The sequence below is a fragment of the Diabrotica virgifera genome, chromosome 8 (genome assembly GCF_917563875.1).
Source record: "Diabrotica virgifera virgifera chromosome 8, PGI_DIABVI_V3a".
Classification (NCBI taxonomy): Eukaryota; Metazoa; Arthropoda; class Insecta; order Coleoptera; family Chrysomelidae; genus Diabrotica; species Diabrotica virgifera.
The window spans coordinates 1127904-1148803 of NC_065450.1; the positions used below are offsets into that span (position 1 = coordinate 1127904).

A 20900-nucleotide genomic window follows, 5' to 3' on the forward strand; every position below is an offset into this window, starting at 1 on the left:
CAAGTTAAGCTTTATCTTGAAGAATAGAGATATACCAATGTGTCTAAAACGTAGAGTTTATGACAAATGTATCTTGCCTGTAACTACATATGGACTGGGGACCATGGCCTTTACAAAGAAAACCTTAAAGCAGCTCAGTACAACTCAAAGGGCCAAAGCCCCACAGGGATAGGGCCATGCTAGGGATTAGTTTGAGAGACAAAATTTGAAATATCGACATTCGTGAAAGATCAAAGATGACTGATGTCGCAGAACGTATAGCAAGGCTCAAGTGGCAATGGGTCGGACATGTTGCCCGAGATAATCCCGAAAAATGGACACAGAGACTAACAAACTGGAGACCAAGAGAAAACATGCGAGAAGTAGGCAGACCGCAGAAGAGGTGGGCAGATGATATCAAACAAGTCGCGGGCAAACAGTGGATGAGAATAACTGCCAAGAGTAGAAATCGATGGAAGCAAATGGAAGAGGCCTATGTCAAGCAGTGGACGAACACAGGCTGAAGAAGAAGAAGAAAAATTAAATAAGTCGGTGACATGAAAGCTTTCTTGGTTTAGATTATAGTTCCAGAAGCCGGTGAAAATTAAACGAATATTTTAGCAACAATTCAATTTTTAATTAATAATTTACGGTCACAATAATAACCAAAATAATTATGATACACTGATCGAACTTTGAAATATTATAAAGATGAGATGCCTCTTTAATATTTGGTCGACAAAATATAAATTTTTAATTTTTTTGAATATTTCTTTAAATGTTAAAAAAATAGTTATAAACAAATTAACCTTTCTCAGAAAGTTTTAATTATATTCCAATTTTGAAAAATAGGTAAAGTGCGTATTTCAAAGGTCTTGAAAATGAATGCCGTAAAACTTTTTTGCAACTATTTGCAAAAAAGTTTTGAAACAGCAAAATTAACATACGATTTCTACGTTGTTTATAATGTTTTTTAATTCTTTCAAAGCGTAAAAGTGAGTTTAAAGTACAAGCTAATTACCTACAAAAAATATCGATTATTCGTTTAATATTTATATTTCAATTAAAGATAATAAATATTTTTTTTTGTAATTTACACGCGCGAAAGTAGACTAATACAGTACCTTAGCTAAAATTTTCACTCGAAACGACGACCGCCGCGCGACGTGAACTAGTTAATAAATAAAATTATGTATTATAACCCGTCCACGGCTCTGTATTAAGCCTACTTTCGCGGTAAAAGTTACAAAAAAAAACATTTTTAATCTTTGATTAAAATATAACCATTAACCATTGGTATTTTTTGAGAGTAATTAGTTTGTACCATAAACTCACTTTTAAGCTTTGAAACAATTAAAACAAATTTTAAACAACGCAATAATCGTATGTTTATTTTGCTGTTTCATAACTTTTTTGCAAATGGTTGAAAAAATTTTTTAAACATTCATTTACAAGACCTTTAAAATACGCATATTAGGTATTTCTTAAAATTATAATATAATAAACATTTCTGAGAAATGTTAATTTGTTTATAACTATTTTTTTTAACATTTAAAGATTATGCAAAAAAAGGAAAAATTTATATGTTGTCGACAAAATATTAAATAGGCATCACATCTTTATAAACTTTCTAAGTTTGCTCAATGTCTCATAATTATTTTGGTTGTTATTGCGACTGAAAATTGTTAATTAACGATTGAATTGTTGCTAAAATATTCGTTTAGTTTTCATCGGCTTCTGCAATTATAATCAATACCAAGAAAGCTTTTATTTTACCAAGTTATATAATTAATGATAAATAATTACTTGCCCAAAAAATTTATTTGAAATTTCGAGATTTTGTTGGGAAAACCCACATTTTCCGAGGAAAATTTTCGTCAGAGCAAATCGGTAAAAACATGGCTCTATCTAGAATTAAATTGGGATGAATTTTTATTTGAGTATTTTTGTTGTAAAGTTAAAATCTTCGGAGTTATAGACCAATAATTGAAAAAAAAAACACGGTTTGGGGGCGCCATTTTGTTAATAAAAAAAGTAACACACTCTCTGCGGACTTTGCATACCTATATTATTAATCTATAGGATCATAATATTCGATTTCAGCAATAAAATTGCTAGTTAATAACCTTTCTTTGTACTTTACTAATTAGACCAGCGTATTATAACTATTTTTTTTTTCAAAATTTAAAGATTATGCAAAAAAACTAAAAATGTATATTTTGTCGATAAAATATTAAATAAGCATCTCATCTTTATAATCTTAATAAGTTTGATCAATGTATCATGATTATTTCGGTTATTATTGCGATCGTAAATTGTTAATTAACAATTGAATTGTTGCTAAAATATTCGTTTAATTTTCACCGGCTTCTGGAATTACAATCCATACCAAGAAAGCTTTGATGTCACTAAGTTATTTAATTATTGATTTATAATTACTTACCTAAAACTTTATTTGAAAATTAGAGATTTTGTTGGGAAAACCCGCATTTTCCGAGGAAAATTTTTGTCGGAGCAAATCGGGAAAAACATATTTCTATGCAGAATTTAATTGTGGTGAATTTTTATTTGAGTGTTTTTGTTGTAAAGTTAAAATCTTCGGAGTTATAGAGCAATAATTGGAAAAAATACGATTTGTCTGCGCCATTTTGTTTATAAAAAAAGTAGCACACTATCTGCGGACTATGCACAACTATATTATTAATATATAGGATATTATAATTCGATTCCAGCAATAAAATTGCTGGTAAATAACTTTTCCATGAATTTTGCTAATTAGCCCAGAGTAGTAGAATTTTGCCATTATATTCATACAACATAAATCAAAACTTTACAGATTTAGTAATTAGGTATTCAATATTGATAAAATTGATAACAATAAACATCGAAAGCGGCTATCATGCACAAGTCATCTATAATACGAAATTACTGTCATCATTACTGTCATACCAAATTTTTATTTCGTCTAAAATTGAAAAATTTCTTAAATTGTAATTAATTGTTAATGTTTTCTATGATTGGCGATAAAATTTTGTAAGCACCACGTCAGTAAAGACTCTTTATCGAACTCGTCTTTTACTTGTCTCGGTCGCTTCGCTCCCTCTGCTAGGAATGTCAGACTCGTCCGATAAAAAGTCACTTTACTGACTTGGTACATACATATCTATTTTTGAAATACTTATATGTTTAGCTGAAGAAATATTCAGTGAAAATTATAAATGGCGCTTTTTGTATACCAATGTACATTAATGTACAACCTACTTATAAATTTCGATCACATTATAAGTTCTCCTAAGTCTCCCAAATATTCTTAAGATATTGTTTTATTTTTAGCATTTGAAGCTAATGAGCTGCTTGTGGAGTTAGTAGATAAGGATGGAATTAGTGCTTACGCTTTGTATGACTCTTTTGCAATCGGCTCAGAAGTCGAGGGATACTATTTAAGTACTTTAAAGGGATATTCTGGTGATGCCGGTGATTCGTTATCTAATCATTTAGGACAAAAATTTACTACTCTAGATCTGGATCAAGACCAAAAGCCTGATGGAAACTGCGCAGAAATATTCAGTATGTAGTAATAATTAATAGTAATAATTATTTAAAACATTAAAACATTTATAATATACCTATATACAACAGAAGTGTTTACTTCATTCTACGTTGTAATAATTATTTATTTATTAATAGAATATTAATAATATTTTTATAAAATAATTAATAGAATATTTTGATAATAAATATATACAGGTTTAAGATAAAATATAGTGAGTATTAAAATAAATGAGCAAAATTGGTGACTCGGCGAATGAGCCTTGAAGAGCCCGTAGTCATATAAATCCAAGGAAAAAAATATAAAATGTACAACCAAATCAATATCTTTTAAACTTATTCATGATATTCAAACGATAGTCATGAAACTTTGCCTGTGAGCACAATGACACCTAAATAGATATAGTGGCACATGTCATGCTGTTACTATTTTATTTCCGATCCGACATTCTCTCAACTTGCTTAATTTAAATGGGATATCCTGGATATGCTTCCAGATTTAAAAACAACTTGGTATTCATAATTTACACATGCCAACTTTTGTCGAAAAAAATTGTTAAAACCAGAAATAAATAGCGAATGAAGTTATTGGTGAAAGAAACATCATTAAAAATAAGTCTCTCCCAAGGCGAGGAACTTCATGGTTTATACAGAAGTGAAAACCCAAAGAAAAGAGAAGGCTTAACTAAAATAGGTACATGTCAACCAAAACACAAGGGGCATACGATAATTATAAGACAAGAAGAAAGAAAATACATTTAATTTAAAGAAGAATAAAAAATTATCAGTGGGAACGTTCTTTGAAAGAATTGGAACGTGATTTTTAGGATCTTTAAAAGGAAATATATGGCGCTTTATAAGAGGTCAAAGAACGGTCAAAACATAAAGAAAAGCATACATAAATTGACGATCTAATAAAGCTCTATGCAGAGATAGAACAAATGACGCTTGAACCGGAAACACCGCAAATTACCAGAAATGAAGAAGTTAATATAATTTCAAAGGATGTTCCTAAAACACTTAAAAGGCTGAAGTACTGAAAAGCTGTTGGTAAAGACGAGATACTGTAAGAAGGAAGAACGAGTGAACTAATTCAACGATCCAAAAAAGGAAATAAAAGCCACAAAACTACAGAGGTATCAACTTGTTAACAAAATACTTTAAAACTTACAACTAAAACTTTACAAGAACTAATTAATCAGAGGATAAGTTTAGCAAATGATTAACAGGGTTTTCGTACTGGAAGGTCATGTGCAGATATAATATTGGTCATATAGCAAATTACTGAGAAGTCACCAGAGTATAACATACCAGCATGCCTTTGTCTGATTGCCTTGAAGAAATCATTCGATAGAGTAAGACTCAAAGATGTAATCCATCTTTTGTACAATAGAGAAGTTACTATAGATACCATAAGAACTATTGAAAATATCTACCTAATACGTAGGTACCTAACATATTTATTCTGATAGTTAGAAAACTAACAGAACCTATAAACATAGTCAGCAGATTAAGGCAGGGGGCTCATTGAGCCGTGTTCTGTTCATTTTAATGTGAATCAAATCATCAAAAGCATCAATAAAGGAAAAAATTACTGAATGGGAAACAAAGAAGTTAAACTACTCTGTTATGTAGACGACGCAATATTTATAGCCCAAGATCAGATCAAGATTTATTCCAGCTCAGCTAATCTATTAAACCGTACTTTTCTACAATTATTTTTTAGAGAGTGAGATCAATGTATACCAAATTTCAATATAATTAGTATTAAATATTACATTAAGGGGATGGGCACTAACTTTCGGCTTCAATGCAATTTAAATGGGATCCATTTTTTCGAATCCTGAGAAAACTAATCAGTAATTTTGAGAAATTTAAACGCAGAATGAAAGATTACGTTATTACCAAGGCGGAAAGTTCATAAAAACTTCTATAATGTTTATTTTAATGAGTTACAGTGGTGAAAAACTAAGAGAAAATTTAGTGTGATTTTTAATTTCAAACATCTCATTTAAAAGAAACTCTCTATTCATTCTAAGGGACTTTCGGCCCTCGATAATAAAGTAATCTTTCATTATACGTTTAAATTTTTCAAAATACTTATTAGTTTTCTTAGGTTTGGAAAAAAAAATGATTACATTTAAAATACATTGAAAATTTTGACATACGTCAAAATTTTGCATTTTGTTCCTTTCCCCTTAAAATGTTTGACTCCTATTTCTGTACTATCTTCGTCCATCTTTTTTTAAACGCTTCTTTTTAGTTCAATCGTTTGGGTCAAAGCTTTAGACGTTAATTTGACTGCCTTTTCTTCAATGCAAATGAATAAAAATTTGCAGATATATGCATTTGTGGGAACAATACACGAATAGTCAATAATTCTTTTACGTGTATCAATTGTTTAAATAAAAAAAAACGTTTTTAATCGAAAATGCTTAAGTTCTCTTGTTTTTCCACTGAAGAAATTTGAAACTTTTACAGATTGTAGCTAATTATATGAACTATACATAATTTTATTTTTGCGTTAACTGTTTACGTTATGCATCATAAACAAACAATAGTGTTTCAAATTTTTTATACATATATTTTAATAAACATGACGATATATTTTAATGTTTGAAAAGTGTAAGATTAAAAAGTGAAAAATAAAAAAAATTCAAACTTGAAGGATTATTCGAAAAAAACTGTTAGACAGATTAAATATACAAAAATCTCACACATTCGTTAAAAAATTGAAAAAATATAACATATTCGTTAAAGAAAAGCGTCTAAATCATCTATAAGACTGAATGTTCCGACGAGAATAAACGAAATCGAGCAAGAAAACAACATTTTGATGATGTTAATGCCAATGAAGTTTTTCTACAGGGTGGAGAAAAATTAAAGGTCGAAACACATCTGCCAATTTTGGATAAGCTAATTACTGAGCTAAGTCGAGGGTTTACAGAGTACGAGTCAGTGAACTCAGTACATATTTGGTGTTTTGTCTGTTTCTCTAAAACTGGCTGATACTCAAATAAAGGCGTGCGCTTCAACATGAAAAGTAGCCTGATAATATTCAACCTGAAATTGAAGATGAACTAGTGCAATTCAAATATTTCAGAGAAGATTCAAGATTTACAGGTAAACATTATATTTCTGCTTCATTCAATTTGGGCTATTTATAAAAACAAACTCGAATCGACGTTTCCAAATATGTCAGAAGTTTTAAGATTTATATTCTTACGCTAATGATTACAAATGCAATAGGCGAACGGTCATTTGTCATTTTCAAAAATGAAACTTATTAAAAACTGTAATCGTTCGACAATGGCACAAAATTTCTTTGTTTCTAGCATTTGAAGGTTTTTGTAAGCCTTTTAGTGCAGTCACTGAAGGTTTTCACCTGCGATTTCGTTGAACCTCCATCGATTTTCGTGAAAATTGGTGAGTAATTAGAGGAGACCTCAAGGAACAAAGGTGACATGATGCCAACTTGCGCTTTTACCCTGAGGGTGGATGCCACCCCTTCTCGGGGATGAAAATTATTTTATTAAACATAATATTATAGGTCGACAGAGGGACAAATTATAAGCAAATTTGTTATATAAAGTTATTCAAATAACTCAACACTTTTTGAGTTATTAAACACCAAAAATTTAATTTTTTCTTAAAAAATTCCTGTTTTAAATCGGTTTTTCACGTATAAATCAAAAACTATAAGCTTTTACAAAAAAAGTTATAATTACTGAAATTGAAGATAATAAAAAATTGAATACATTACTCACATAAAGATCTAAACTAATGTTAGTTCAAAGTGAGTTATTGCCAATTGAATCTGTATTTTTTTCGACAAGTACTCAAATCTAAGTATTCAAGCTTAAATAACGGGAAAACGATGCAATGTATAAAATATTCCTGCCAAACATTTGCCAAAGTACTTTGGAATACCTATCCAATGAGCTTCAGAACAAGGTAATAGCGTCAAAATTAAGCAAGTTATAATGAAAATAAAAGAACCGTTTCGAATTTTTTAGGAAAAGTGAAAAATAAAACATATGCCATTTCCACAAAAATTAAAATTTATAGTAATCCTTAAAAGAACTTCTTTATATTAGCATAAGTAATGTTTTCGATAATTTGGACCGGTTTATAATGCATATTTTTGAAAAAAAGATATAATTTAAAAAAATCATAATTTTTAAAATTATTGTAATTCTCATATTATTTTGATAATAACTCCAAAATTACTCAATATACGTAAAAAATTATATATAACCAAATTTTATTTTTTTTCTGTGCCAAATATTTTACCTGTTTTACTATTTCTATTGGGGGTAAAAATTAATCGAGATAAAAACATTTAAATCTTAAATTTTGCTGTGGGAACCATGCAACCGTGGTCATTTAGCCTTTTATTTTTAAAAAAGTAAGAGGTTTAAAAGATTAGGTGTAACGTGCGTAAATAGCACTTGAAATTAACTTTAAAAAAAAAATTTTAGATGAACCTGATATCGTAAACACGGACGGAGATATTAAAAAAAAAACAATAACACTTTTTGGAAAAATTTTTAAAAGATAAATTTTGAAAAAAAAATTGGTGCATAAATTTTAATGCTATCAGCATGTTCGGGGGCTCATTTAATAGATATTTTTAAGTACTTTGACAAATATTTAATAAGTTTATGTTATAAAATGCATCAATTTCCCGTTTTAGCTTGAATACTTGGAGTTTTTTACTCGCCGAAAAGAATATACATTAAAATTACTCAATTTTAGTTAACATTAAAAGGTTTTTGTAGTAAGGGGTTTATTTTATTTTTTATTAGCTTCAACTTTGATAATATCTTTTTTGTAAAAACTTACATTATATGAGTTATTGATGAAAACTTGGTTAAAAACATGCATTTTTCTCAAGAAAAATTAAAATCTTTGATCTTTAATAACTCAAAAAGTTTGATTTATTTTACTAACTTTATATAACAAATTTTTCTTGAAATCTGTCCCTCTATTAAATTATGGGGTTATTTTAAATAAAATATTTTTCACCCAGAAGAAGGGGTGGCATCCACCCCCAGGGTAAAAGCTCAAGTTGGCACAATGTCACCTTTGTTGCTTGAGATATCCTCTAACCACTCACCAATTTTCATGCAAATCGATGGAGGTTCAACGAAATCGCAGATAATAGCTCATATCCACCTTCAGTGACTCCACTATTTGTCCAACTGCGTAAATACCAAAGAAACCTCTAAAATAATAATAAAAAAAAAAATAGTGGAATTCGTTAATCCGTTCACGAAAAAATCAACTATGAGCATAATTTTAGGTGACGCATAAGTTTTGAACCTATATTTAGTTCTGTACCAATTTTATCACCACTGCTATAATAGACCTGGATCCCGCGTACCAAAAAAAGTTGACTAATAGCAAGCTGAAAATTTGTTAATAGCTTAACGGTGTCTAGTCGGACAAATTTTGACGTATAGGAACACTGGAACAGGGAAGTTTTAATTGTGGGACAGGTTAAAAATTTGGAACACGTCAGACTACGAAAACGTTCCATGTATTTTGTCGGACAGAATTTCCAATTGATTTGGTACCATTTTTTTAAGCTCTTATGCAAAAATCAGACTGGTGTTTATCACCAACTGGGCACTTTAATGAGTCGAACACGAAGAACATGTCAAATGACAGGTTAGTACACTTAGTAATAGCAGTCTGATTTTTGCATGAGAGTTTAATGAAAGGGTAACAAATCAATTTAATGTCTTTTCGACAAAATACATGGGACGTTTTCATAATCTGACGTTCCAAATTTTTAAACAGTTCCACAATTAAAACTTCCCTTGTTCCAGTGTTCCCGTCCATGAAAGTTTGTCTGACTAGACACCGTTAAGCTATTAACAAATTTTCAGCTTGCTATTAATCAACTTTTTTGGTACGCGGAATCCAGGCCTATAATAAATGAAATTAATAAAGTATTTTAAATTTCAGTAGGGGCGTGGTGGTACAACAACTGTTACGAGAGCCATTTAAATGGTAAATTCAGAAACATACGTTGGCCAGCGGCGTATAAGTATAAAGGAATTGTCTGGTTTGGTTTTAAAAACAACGAATATTTCTTATCTCAAGCAAGAATGTTAATAAGACCGAAATATTAGAAAAAAGAAAGATTTTAATAAATATTATTTTGTAAATTAAATAGTCTTTAAACATTTGCCCCTTTTCACCATGATTTTCATAAATTTATTATTATAATTAAGTAGTCTTTCAACATCAGAGTCATTTATTTGCATTGGCGTAACAATACTATAGTGGCGCAGTTAACCAGCTGTTTTATACAATTTGATAATAGTGGTCTGCACCTAAAACCAATGCATACATATACTTAAGGCAGAAAAGATATTTCAGTGTTTAGACACTCACAGTACTCCATTGCCAGAAATGTGGTCCAGGCAAAACTTGGATATTCTCAATACACAATTCGTCTATAGACTTAGTGTGGGTCTTAAAATCAACATCTCCAAAACAAAATTCATGACAAACCTATTACCTATTGGAAATATTAATATTATAGAAAACAACGTAGAGCTGGTGGAAAAATACATATAGCTTGGACACGAAATAAAGATCACAAGATACAACCAAACATGCGAACTCTGAAGAAGAATAAACCTAGCGTGGGCAGCCTATGGAAAAATCAAAGACATCTTTAAAAGCGATACACCGATATCTTTAAAACGAAAAACGTTTGACCAATGTATGTTACCTGTGATGACCTATGGTACCGAAAATTTGACATTGACAGCTACAACTTCTAAAACGCTGCAAATAGCTCAGAGGAAACTGGAAAGGTCAATGCTGAGTATATCGCTTTGTGACCGAGTTAGAAATTAAGACTTAAGTGTTATTTAGACGCCGTGATAAATCGCAGAAATTTATTGTGACGATAAGTTGCTGCGATTTATTGATTCTTTTAAAGCTGTTTCGACGCTGCGATAAATTCTTGCGATTGATTATAAACTGAAACAACTCGATCGTTACAATAAATTGATGCAATCCGATACCAACTCCAATCCAATTCCAATTCCGATAAATCGCTGCAATGTACCGTTTACACACAACGATAAATTTAAGCATGAAGCAAATCGATTGACCTCAATAAATTGCTGCGATTTATCGCTGTGTCTAAACGCTGCCTTAAGACGAGGAATATAAGTTACCCATGTAATTTCCCGAATCGCCACACTGAAATAGAACTAGTCCGGATACTTCGTTCGAATCGGTGATGAAAGGCGGACGCAGGGATTACTTGAGTGGAGACCGAAATTAGACAAAAGAAGTAGAAAACTCCCTACTCGTTAGACTGACGATCCCAAAAAAATGTCAAGAAATTGGATGCAAAGTACTCAAAATAGAGCACAGTCGAAAAAACGAGGGAGACTTATGTCCATTAGTGGACGCAAAGGGCTGGGTTGTGGTGATTATGATGCTTCGTCTATGGAAGCTTTGGAGAAATTAAACTTCAGACCCTTTAGTCAGATAATTAACAGACCAAAATATGCCAGAAGAAAGGAGAAATCTTCCTCTAAATAATCAAGGCCAACGAAAACAAAAGCAAGCGGACCCGTCAAAGAGAAAGTGGAAACATTATCTTCCTACACCCACGAAAACGAAAGGACAGACCACGTAGAGAAAAAGGTAAAAGTGGAGCCAACAAAAATAGCTCTACCATAGGGTCTGGGAGGAAAAAACCCCAAGAGTAAAGAATAATTACATAAGTTCTTACAGCTGAATCTCCAATATGTCAATCAGCTTTTACAGTAATTTCAACATACCATGCTGTCAAAGTAATGTAAAGAAAAACATGAAACGCTCTATTATTATGGGAGATCGTGTGATCAATATTGAGAATTTTGAAGTTAGGAAAAAATGAAGAATACAATGTGGGGTGAGAAATAATTATAAGACCCCCTCTATGATCTCTATGGTATGAGATTATTGTTTTAGGAATTTCGGGTATTGTACTTTACCATATCTAAATGGATTAGTCCAGTGGCTTTGAAACATGAAAGATATCAGGATCTATAATGAACCAATTATTACAAGTTTTCGTCAATATAGATCGTCACGAAGAATTCGTCGTATTTTTTGGGCTAATCGAATCTCGAATGAGTATTAATGAAACCAAATTACAACATCTATCATTGGGAAACTAATGGAAATTAGAAACACAGTCAAAGGGGAAAACTGACACAAATTTGACACCTAGAAAGACAAATTTTAGGGGAATGCTTGAGAAAAATAAATGTAAGTACCAAATACATTGATAAAAATTGTAGAAAGTACAAAGATGTAAAAGGAAAAGTATAAATAACAGGAGACAGAGCGGAAGAATTTAATTGGAATAGAGTATTAAACAAGGAGATAGTGCCAACGCTGTAGTAATAGTAATATAATGAACGAATTGATAAGAAAGAGTACGATCAAACCAACTCCAGATAATAATAGTATACCATAGATTACAAGCGGTAAGTATAAAGTCCTTAATGTATCCAGACTTCATCGTACTAATAGCAGATTTCGAGAATGAATTGCAGAAACCAATAGATACATGGAGAGAGCAATAAATAGAAGAACTAGAATTGGAAATAAATTAGGGGAAAAGTAAGGTAATAATAATCAACAACAAAGAAGATATGGAAGATAATGAAATAAAGATAAAAAATGTAAATAGTCAGAACTGGGAATAGTTACAACTTACGAATACCTGGGAAGTATAATTACTTAAAAAGGTAAAATAGACTGGGAAATGACTAATAAAACAACGAATCCAAACAAGTTATACAGTGCGTTACACACAATACTGGAAAAAAGAGAACTTACAAGAGAAAGAACTATAAAATGTATGATTTATGCAAGCGAAAACTAGACAACTCTGGAAAAACATAAGGGCACGATAAACTCAGTGGAAATGAGACACCTAACAAGGATAGTTGGAAAGAAAAAATGGGCTAAATTAAGCAATGAGACTGTTAGGAAATTGGCCAACCATAAACCAATAATGAATAAAATAGCAAAGAGAGAAATGAACGGGAATGAGCATTTGATGAGGATGCAACCCAACAGAGTTACAAGAAAAGTTCACTGATCAAAGGAAATTGTAAAAAGATAAAGAGACAGACCAAGAAAAAAATGGATAAAGCATGTAGTAGTGGCGGGAAAAGTTAAACAAAAATCAATTGAGGAATTGGAAATATTGGCAGGAAATAGAACAGAATGAAAGAGAGCGGTGAATGACAATTAAAATAGCTAGCCCAAATCCGAGACCCTGATAAGGTAAATGGAAGGCAAAAAAAAAAGAAATTAATTATAGTTTACTCCCATCCAAAAATATAGAAAGAAAATATATAATAATAATAATAATAATATAATAGTAACAACCGAAAATCCGACAATGCCCTTTTTGAGACTGCTGAGAAGGCGTTCTATCGAAAACTCAATTCCACCGTAGAAAATCTCGATAAGTCTTATCCAAGCCAAGAAGAAATTCATGAGTTTTGGGGAAATCAACTTTCCACACCAGCTGCTCTTAACAACAATGCTGGATGGATCGAAGATACGGCACAGAACTGCCAACACTACACTACTACTCTCTACGAACCCTTCACCACTGAAGAAGTCTCAAATATCATCAAAGAGCTTCATAACTGGAAATCTCCTGGACCAGACGGAGTTCAAAACTTTTGGCTCAAGAAGTTTTGGAGTGCTCATGAATGCTTATCAACACTAATTAATTATGTTATTTCTAATCCGCAGGATATACCATCATTCCTAACTCAGGGAACCACTTATTTAATACCGAAGGATCAAAATAACACCCAAGATCCAGCAAAATACCGCCCAATTACTTGTCTTCCAACTTTGTATAAATTGGTCACATCCTGTGTAGCCCGGCGTATCTACCAACACTGTGCGCTGAACAATATCATAGAGCCTCAACAGAAAGGATGCGCTAAGGGTTCCATGGGCTGCAAAGAACAACTTATCATCGACTCAGTCATTTCTAATCAAGCATATTTCAAAAAGAGGAACCTATTTACTGCTTTTATTGATTACAAGAAGGCCTTTGATTCAGTGCCGCATGAATGGCTTATAGATATATTGAGAATATATAAAGTCGATGATAATATAGTGACCTTTTTACAACATATAATGACAGAGTGGAAAACTAGAATTCACCTTCAAATACCTGGTGAAAGTAACATCGAAACTGAAAATATCGCAATCAGCCGGGGCCTGTTTCAAGGAGATTCGTTGAGTCCTCTGTGGTTCTGTCTAGCTATGAACCCACTATCTCAGCTATTGGACTCCACAGATGCAGGTTTTAGCATCAAAAATAACAACAATGTGGTGGCGAAGCTTAATCATTTATTGTACATGGATGATTTGAAATTAATGGCTTCCACTCGAAACCAACTCGACGAGATGCTAAAAACTGTAGAAACTTTTTCTAATGATATTAGTATGTACTTCGGACTAGACAAGTGCCGTATTTTAAATATAGTCAGAGGAAAAGTACAGCCCGGAGGATTCGATATGCAAAATGGCCAGAACATCGAGGCCATGGGTGAAAACGATATGTACAAATATCTTGGAGTAAAGCAAGCGCGGAAAATTGACCATAAACAAATGAAAACAGAGATAACTACTGAGTTTATGCGAAGGGTAAAACAGCTGCTTCGCTCACACCTTAACAGTAGAAATTTGTTTAAGGCACTAAACACCTACGCATGTTCCGCGCTTAGCTACTCATTTGGTATTGTTAAGTGGACAAAAACAGATATAGAAGCTCTTCAGCGAAAAGTGCGAACACACCTCACAAAGGCACAAAAACACCATCCTAAGAGTGCAGTAGAAAGAACAACATTACCACGGAATCTAGGAGGAAGAGGACTTATGGATATAGGTGAGCAATTAGATAAACAAATTGCTAATTTAAGAACTTATTTTCAGATGCAGGCTGAGACATCTACTCTACATCGCGCTATCTGCGCAGTAGATGACACAACACCGATCAAACTGAGGGAACCAGAAATGCGCATAAACCACCTTACTAAGGACGAAAAAGTGCGCGCCTGGATGGGTAAATCTCTGCACGGGCGACATCCCAATGAGGTCAGCCAAGACTATGTCGACAATATAGCGTCGAACTACTGGTTGACATCAGGAAAGATGTTCCCTGAAACGGAGGGTTCATTACTGGCCATTCAGGATCAGGTTATACCAACCAGAAATTACCTGAAATATATCATCAAAGACCCTCAGGTTCAAAACGACAGATGCCGATATGGATGTCAAGCCCAAGAAACCATCCAACATCTTACAGGGGGCTGCCAGGCATTTGCTGCAACTGAATACAAGGAACGGCATGATGCAGTAGCAAAAATCCTTCATCAAGAGATAGCTATCAAGCTGGGACTTCTCCAAAGAGACCATCTCCCGTATTATCAATACGTCCCTGAGAGTATGCTTGAGGATGGCAACTACAAGCTATACTGGGACCGCACTGTGCTCACAAACCAAACAGTGGCACATAATAGACCAGATCTCGTACTAGTTAATAAATTAACAAGACAAACAACACTAATTGATGTGGCGATACCTAACAATAATAATCTACGTAGTAAATTTACTGAAAAGATCGCCAAATACAGAGATCTAGAAATTCAAATACGAAGGCAATGGAGAATGCAAAGTACCCAGACGATACCGATTATTATTTCTACTACTGGAGTCATTCCGAAGACCCTCCTCGAAAGCATAAAAAAGCTGGGTCTGAATGAACATCTTTATAAGACCATGCAGAAAGCTGTACTACTCGCGACGGCCAGATGCGTACGAAAATTTCTGGGAGATACACCTGCATTCCAAGTCACCTAGGGCTCGATAACACGGAAAGAGTCCCACCAGAGCTCAATCCTTTTGATACCGTAGGTATCTGGGATGAGTCAATTTTCCCCTTAGAGGGAGTGTGAGCCGTATGGCTAAATCTGATAATAATAATAATATAATAAAAAGCAATAATACTGTGGTAGCGAAGCTCAATCATCTGTTGTATATGGATGACTTGAAATTAATGGCTTCCACTCGAGAACACCTAGAAGAGATGCTAAAAACTGTAGAAACATTTTCTAATGATATTAGTATGCAGTTCGGTCTAGACAAGTGCCGTGTTTTGAATATAGTCAGAGGAAAGGTACAGCCCGGTGGATTCGATATGCAAAATGGCCAGAACATCAAGGCCATGGGCGACAACGATATGTACAAATATCTTGGAGTAAAGCAGGCGCGAAAAATTGACCATAAGCAAATGAAAACTGTAAAAAACTTAACAGTAAAAATTTGTTTAAGGCACTAAACACCTACGCTTGTTCCGCGCTTAGCTATTCATTTGATATTGTTAAGTGGACAAAAACGGATATAGAAAATCTACAGCGAAAAGTACGAACATACCTCACAAAGGCACAAAAACACCACCCTAAAAGTGCAATAGAACGAACGACATTACCCCGGTATTTAGGAGGAAGAGGACTTATGGATATAGGTGAGCAATTAGATAAACAAATTGCTAATTTAAGAACTTATTTTCAGATGCAGGCTGAGACAATTACTCTACGTCGCGCTATCTGCGCAGTAGATGACACAACACCGATCAAACTGAGGGAAGCAGAACTGCGCATAAACCACCTTACTAAGGACGAAAAAGTGCGCGCCTGGATGGGTAAACCTTTGCACGGGCGACATCCCAATGAGGTCAGCCAAGATTATGTCGACAATACAGCGTCGAACTACTACTGGTTGACATCGGGAAAGATGTTCCCTGAAACGGAGGGTTCATTACTGGCCATTCAGGATCAGGTTATACCAACCAGAAACTACCTGAAATATATCATCAAAGACCCTCAGGTTCAAAACGACAGACGATACCTATTGTTATGTCTACTACTGGGGTCATTCCGAAGAACCTCCTCGAAAGCATAAAAAGGCTGGGTCTAAATGAACATCTTTACAAGACCATGCAGAAAGCAGTACTACTCGCAACGGCCAGATGTGTACGAAAATTTCTGGGAGATACACCTGCATACCAAGTCACCTAGGGCTCGAAAACACGGAAAGAGTCCCACCAGAGCTCAATCCTTTTGATGCCGTAGGTATCTGGGATGAGTCAATTTTCCCCTTAGAGGGAGTGTGAGCCGTATGGCTAAATCTGGATATAATAATAAATGATGGTTTTGCTTGTTTTCGATTCAGAGGGTTGCACACCAGCTAGACAGGCTGTTTCTACCATTTCAGGCGTCCTCAGTAGCTTTCGTTAGTGTGCCTACCTCTGGACCGAAAAACAGCTCTACCATCATTTTAAATGGAATCTGAAAAATAATTCAAATTTCCCATCAGACGCGATACAGCGACATCTACTAACGACATTTCCTTTACTCGGATTTGAGTACTGAAAGTTCCTCTGCTGTCCGTTTTTCCTAGACGAATGAAAGCGAAATGTGATCGTTTCCCTTTCGTTTTCTATATTCGTCGTCTGCTGTCTTATTAATTGAAAAAGTCGCAGATTAAGGATGTACCAGTAAGAACTTTCAACACGAAAAATCTCAGTTTTAAAATACTATTTACCATTTTTAATTCTTATTAAATTGGTGGATTCTGCATCAGAAAGAAAATAGTTCATAACCAGTATTTGACGAATTATTACACAACATAATTATTTCAATATCCCTAATAATTGTCTTCTAAAGATAATCTAATAATGTACGGCCGTCCTAATTGTATATCCAGATAAGGGATACGGGAACGGGAAGGCCACTTACGATTAAATATTACCCTGTGCATTGCAATTATTACTATTATGCAACTGCGATATTACAGATCTAGTCTGGAACTCGGTAGACGGATTCTGAATTCCTAAATGTCCTGGTTAATATCCGTTGGGAGAGATAAAAGATACTTTAGTAAATTCTATGGAACAGTAGGGGACTTCTGTAATTTAAGTTTACAACTGTTCAGATTACGTCTATATAAAGATAGTATAAAAACATTCAGTGAAAGTTAGATTTCCCGAGAATCGAAGCCGAGAATCCAGAATACAGGATGGATCCACGATTTGATAAATATGTTCCAGTAATCATGTTTTACATAAATAATCATCACAGTTTTTTCGTACACTAATGTGTAACATTTGTACAGCCTAATATACAGGAGGAATAAAGAAAAGGAGAAAACCAACATCAATGTGGATTTAAGAAGATGAAGAATGCTTGCAAAATGTAAAAGAGAATGGCAGGAAAAACATGAGACAACAAAAAATGAAAAGAGATCGCTAAGATGATACCTTAAAAAAATGGTATAAATCTTACAAGATATATAATCTAGAAGAAACTGTTTGCCACTACGGGAGTGTAGAGTCGTTACATACAATAATAATTCATACACAATTAAATGGATGAAATATGCTTAATGCTAAAATATGTAAGATGCATTTGATACACATTCATATACAGTGGATTTAACAACATATTTTAGCATAAGCCTGCGTCGTCAAAGATCCGGACAGAACAAACAGACTGTAAAATGCTACTATATATTACTAAATATAGAATTAAATAACCTTGCAAATGAGCTATCACACAACCCCTACTCTCATTAAAAGAAATCATTTATTACGTCATCGCGCCTACATGGATGACATCACTAGTATTATATATAAGCCCAAAAGTCCAAATTTAAAAATAAAAATCGACCTGTCTTCAGGATTTCTCTTCAAATTTGCCCTTTCTCAAAATAATGAATTTATGCAAACTCAAACGTCCTCACTTATACTACAGTGTCGCGCCCGCTTGAGTAGCAATTAAAAAACAAAGGTGTTTTCGATACTGTATGGCAAAAAACTCTTCGGGATTTCATCAATCGATGTTTAAAGAGTATCTACCTACCTTGGCAACATTGAAATTTTCAGTTAAATGTCCGATTCAAGGTTAAAAATGGCAAATTTCGCAATTTTTAAATTTTTAATCGCTTATATATGTCAAAAACTATAAACATAAGAGAAAAGTCACTAAAGATCTTTTCTGTTTGGAATGATTCAAAAGCCTAAAAAAACTTTGTTCGATGCAAAAAAAATATTTTTAGGAAAAAACCCTAATCTTTCCCCTGGTGTGACAAGGTTTTATGCCGTTCAGAATCGCCTAACATTGTACACATTTCTTCTAAATGACTTACTGAAACACATACTTAAATTTAAACATTAGAGGAGAAAGGTTTTTTTACCCTTAACTATGCACTTCTCGATTCACCTGGTAGATACACGTGCAGGACTGATGCCTGCCAGGTCATGGTTTTTAGCCTTGGTGTGCTATGAATTATCACTATACAAATTTACAGGAATACCGTTACTCGGAGGGTTCACTAGCTTTTAGACTATAAAATAAAATTTCAAGCTTAATATTTTCAAAGTACATAATCTAAAAATTAGCAACAATTTGTCGATATTAAGTAGGTACCGACTAATTATTAGTTCCACATCTGCATCCAATCTTTCATCTCCTATTTAAAATCACGAGCAGTTCCTAGAAAAAGCTCTTTGCTTGCCACACGTAGGTATAAATATTTTAAAGGCTGATCACGTTCACTATTATATTTCAGATCAATTTACAAAAATCATTTAATTTTTATGACCAAGAAGACATTTCTTAGATTTGGCAACGGTGCGGCATGTAAAAAAGAAAACTGTACTTAACTGTAGACAAAAAATATAGTTTACTAAATAAATCGTTGAGGCAGCTCAGCAGCTCTCGAATCATTTATTATTCAGGCTTATACGAGACGGAAGATTGTATTCACTTTTTTGAAAAAAGGATAGAGATAGTCGGCACTAGAGCCAGTGCTCCACGTTTTTCACTGAAGGATAGGGTAACTACAACGGTATAAGGTAACGATGTTCAACGATGGGGTAATAGTTCAGAGAAATAAGGAAAAAAATATCCTGTTGGTGACACAACACCCTCCAGGCCAAAACCAATTTTTTTGAGTAGTATGGACATCTATATTAATAACCTTTATGTTTCCTGCACCCGATTTTGATGATATACATATTCATAAACAAATGAAGATCAAAAAACGATACATTTTCGCTTTTTTCGTCTATAAACAAAAAGTTAAGCATTTTAAACAAATTTGAGAGTAAAAATCTCATAAATCGTCTAAAAAATTTCAATATGGCGTTCGCTGAATATGTCTATCCTTATTGGTTGCTTAGAAAATTGCAAAATAAATCATCAATTTTGAATTTTTTTAATATTCATAACTTATGTAAAAATTTAGTTAAAACCTTCTTATTACACAAATTGCTGAGACTTCTGGTATTTAAATTAAATTTTAAATTTGAAAGCAATTAGGCAAATAATTTAAAAGTTATTTAATTTGTTTTTCCCAAATTAATATTTTTTGCAACGCTATAAGTCAGAAAATGGTGAAGTTACACTAATACTTTGGATAGTTTATGAAAGAAGAAGATTTATACTATTAAATACTGCAAAATTATTTTGCAATAACATGTGAAATAAAAAAAGGGGGGCTAACTTCGTCCCTAATTGTCCTAGGACAATTATTTTTCTTTCTAAATGTGTATAAAAATTCATTCTTTCCAAATATGAAAAAATAATTTTTCTACGGGTAACGGTTAAAAAGTTATCCTAGTTGTTTATAAGTAAGCAAAAAATCGACGTGTTTTTGCAAAATAATTTTACACTGTTTAAGATTACTTTTTGTCATTTTTTTTTAATTAAGTCAATGGTATAAATGCTCTTCTTCCATAAACTGCCAGAAGTCTTACTGTAACCTCATAATTTTCTGACTTATCCCTAATAACACAAAACATTCCAGGAATGTTCCTAGAAGGTACACACAGGACATTGAAAACATTCCTGGAATGTCCCCAAAAGCACACGAACGTCCCTGGAAAGTCCCAGGAAAGTGCTGTGTCAGCATTTTAAACATTCCTTGAATGTCTTGTTGGAACATTCCATGAATGTCTACGAATGTTCTTTGAACATTCACAGTATATTGTTTAGACTGAATGTCTTGTTGAAACATTCCATGAATGTTCTTAGGACATTCAAAGTATATTTTTTAGACATTCTCTGAAATATATCGTCAGTGATGTGACAATACCTCCTATATGTTTTTTCATGAGTTTTGCAGGAGACGAAAAACATTTTTTACGGTCACCTCCTGTTTTCATACGTAAGTTTTGACTTGTTTTGTAGTAAATAGATAGTTGAATTTACTACAAAACAAATAAAAAAATATATGAAAACACGAGGTGG

At 33.1% G+C, this 20900-nt stretch overlaps 2 protein-coding genes across 18 annotated transcripts in view; one reads left to right on the plus strand and one right to left on the minus strand.

Annotated features, from left to right (window-relative positions):
- The window catches only part of LOC126889875 (fibrinogen C domain-containing protein 1-B-like), a 50836-nt gene extending 41127 nt beyond the window's left edge, over positions 1-9709 (plus strand). For all 3 annotated transcript variants that reach the window (XM_050658577.1, XM_050658579.1, XM_050658578.1), the window contains 2 exons: positions 3313-3546; positions 9502-9709. In XM_050658577.1, the coding sequence (XP_050514534.1) occupies positions 3313-3546; positions 9502-9668 (401 nt within the window). In that variant the 3' untranslated portion in view covers positions 9669-9709. The remainder of the gene's footprint in view (positions 1-3312; positions 3547-9501) is intronic.
- LOC114337883 (prominin-1) overlaps positions 1-20900 on the minus strand; it is a 940102-nt gene that overhangs the window by 645404 nt on the left and 273798 nt on the right. The gene's annotated exons all lie outside the window — the stretch shown is intronic.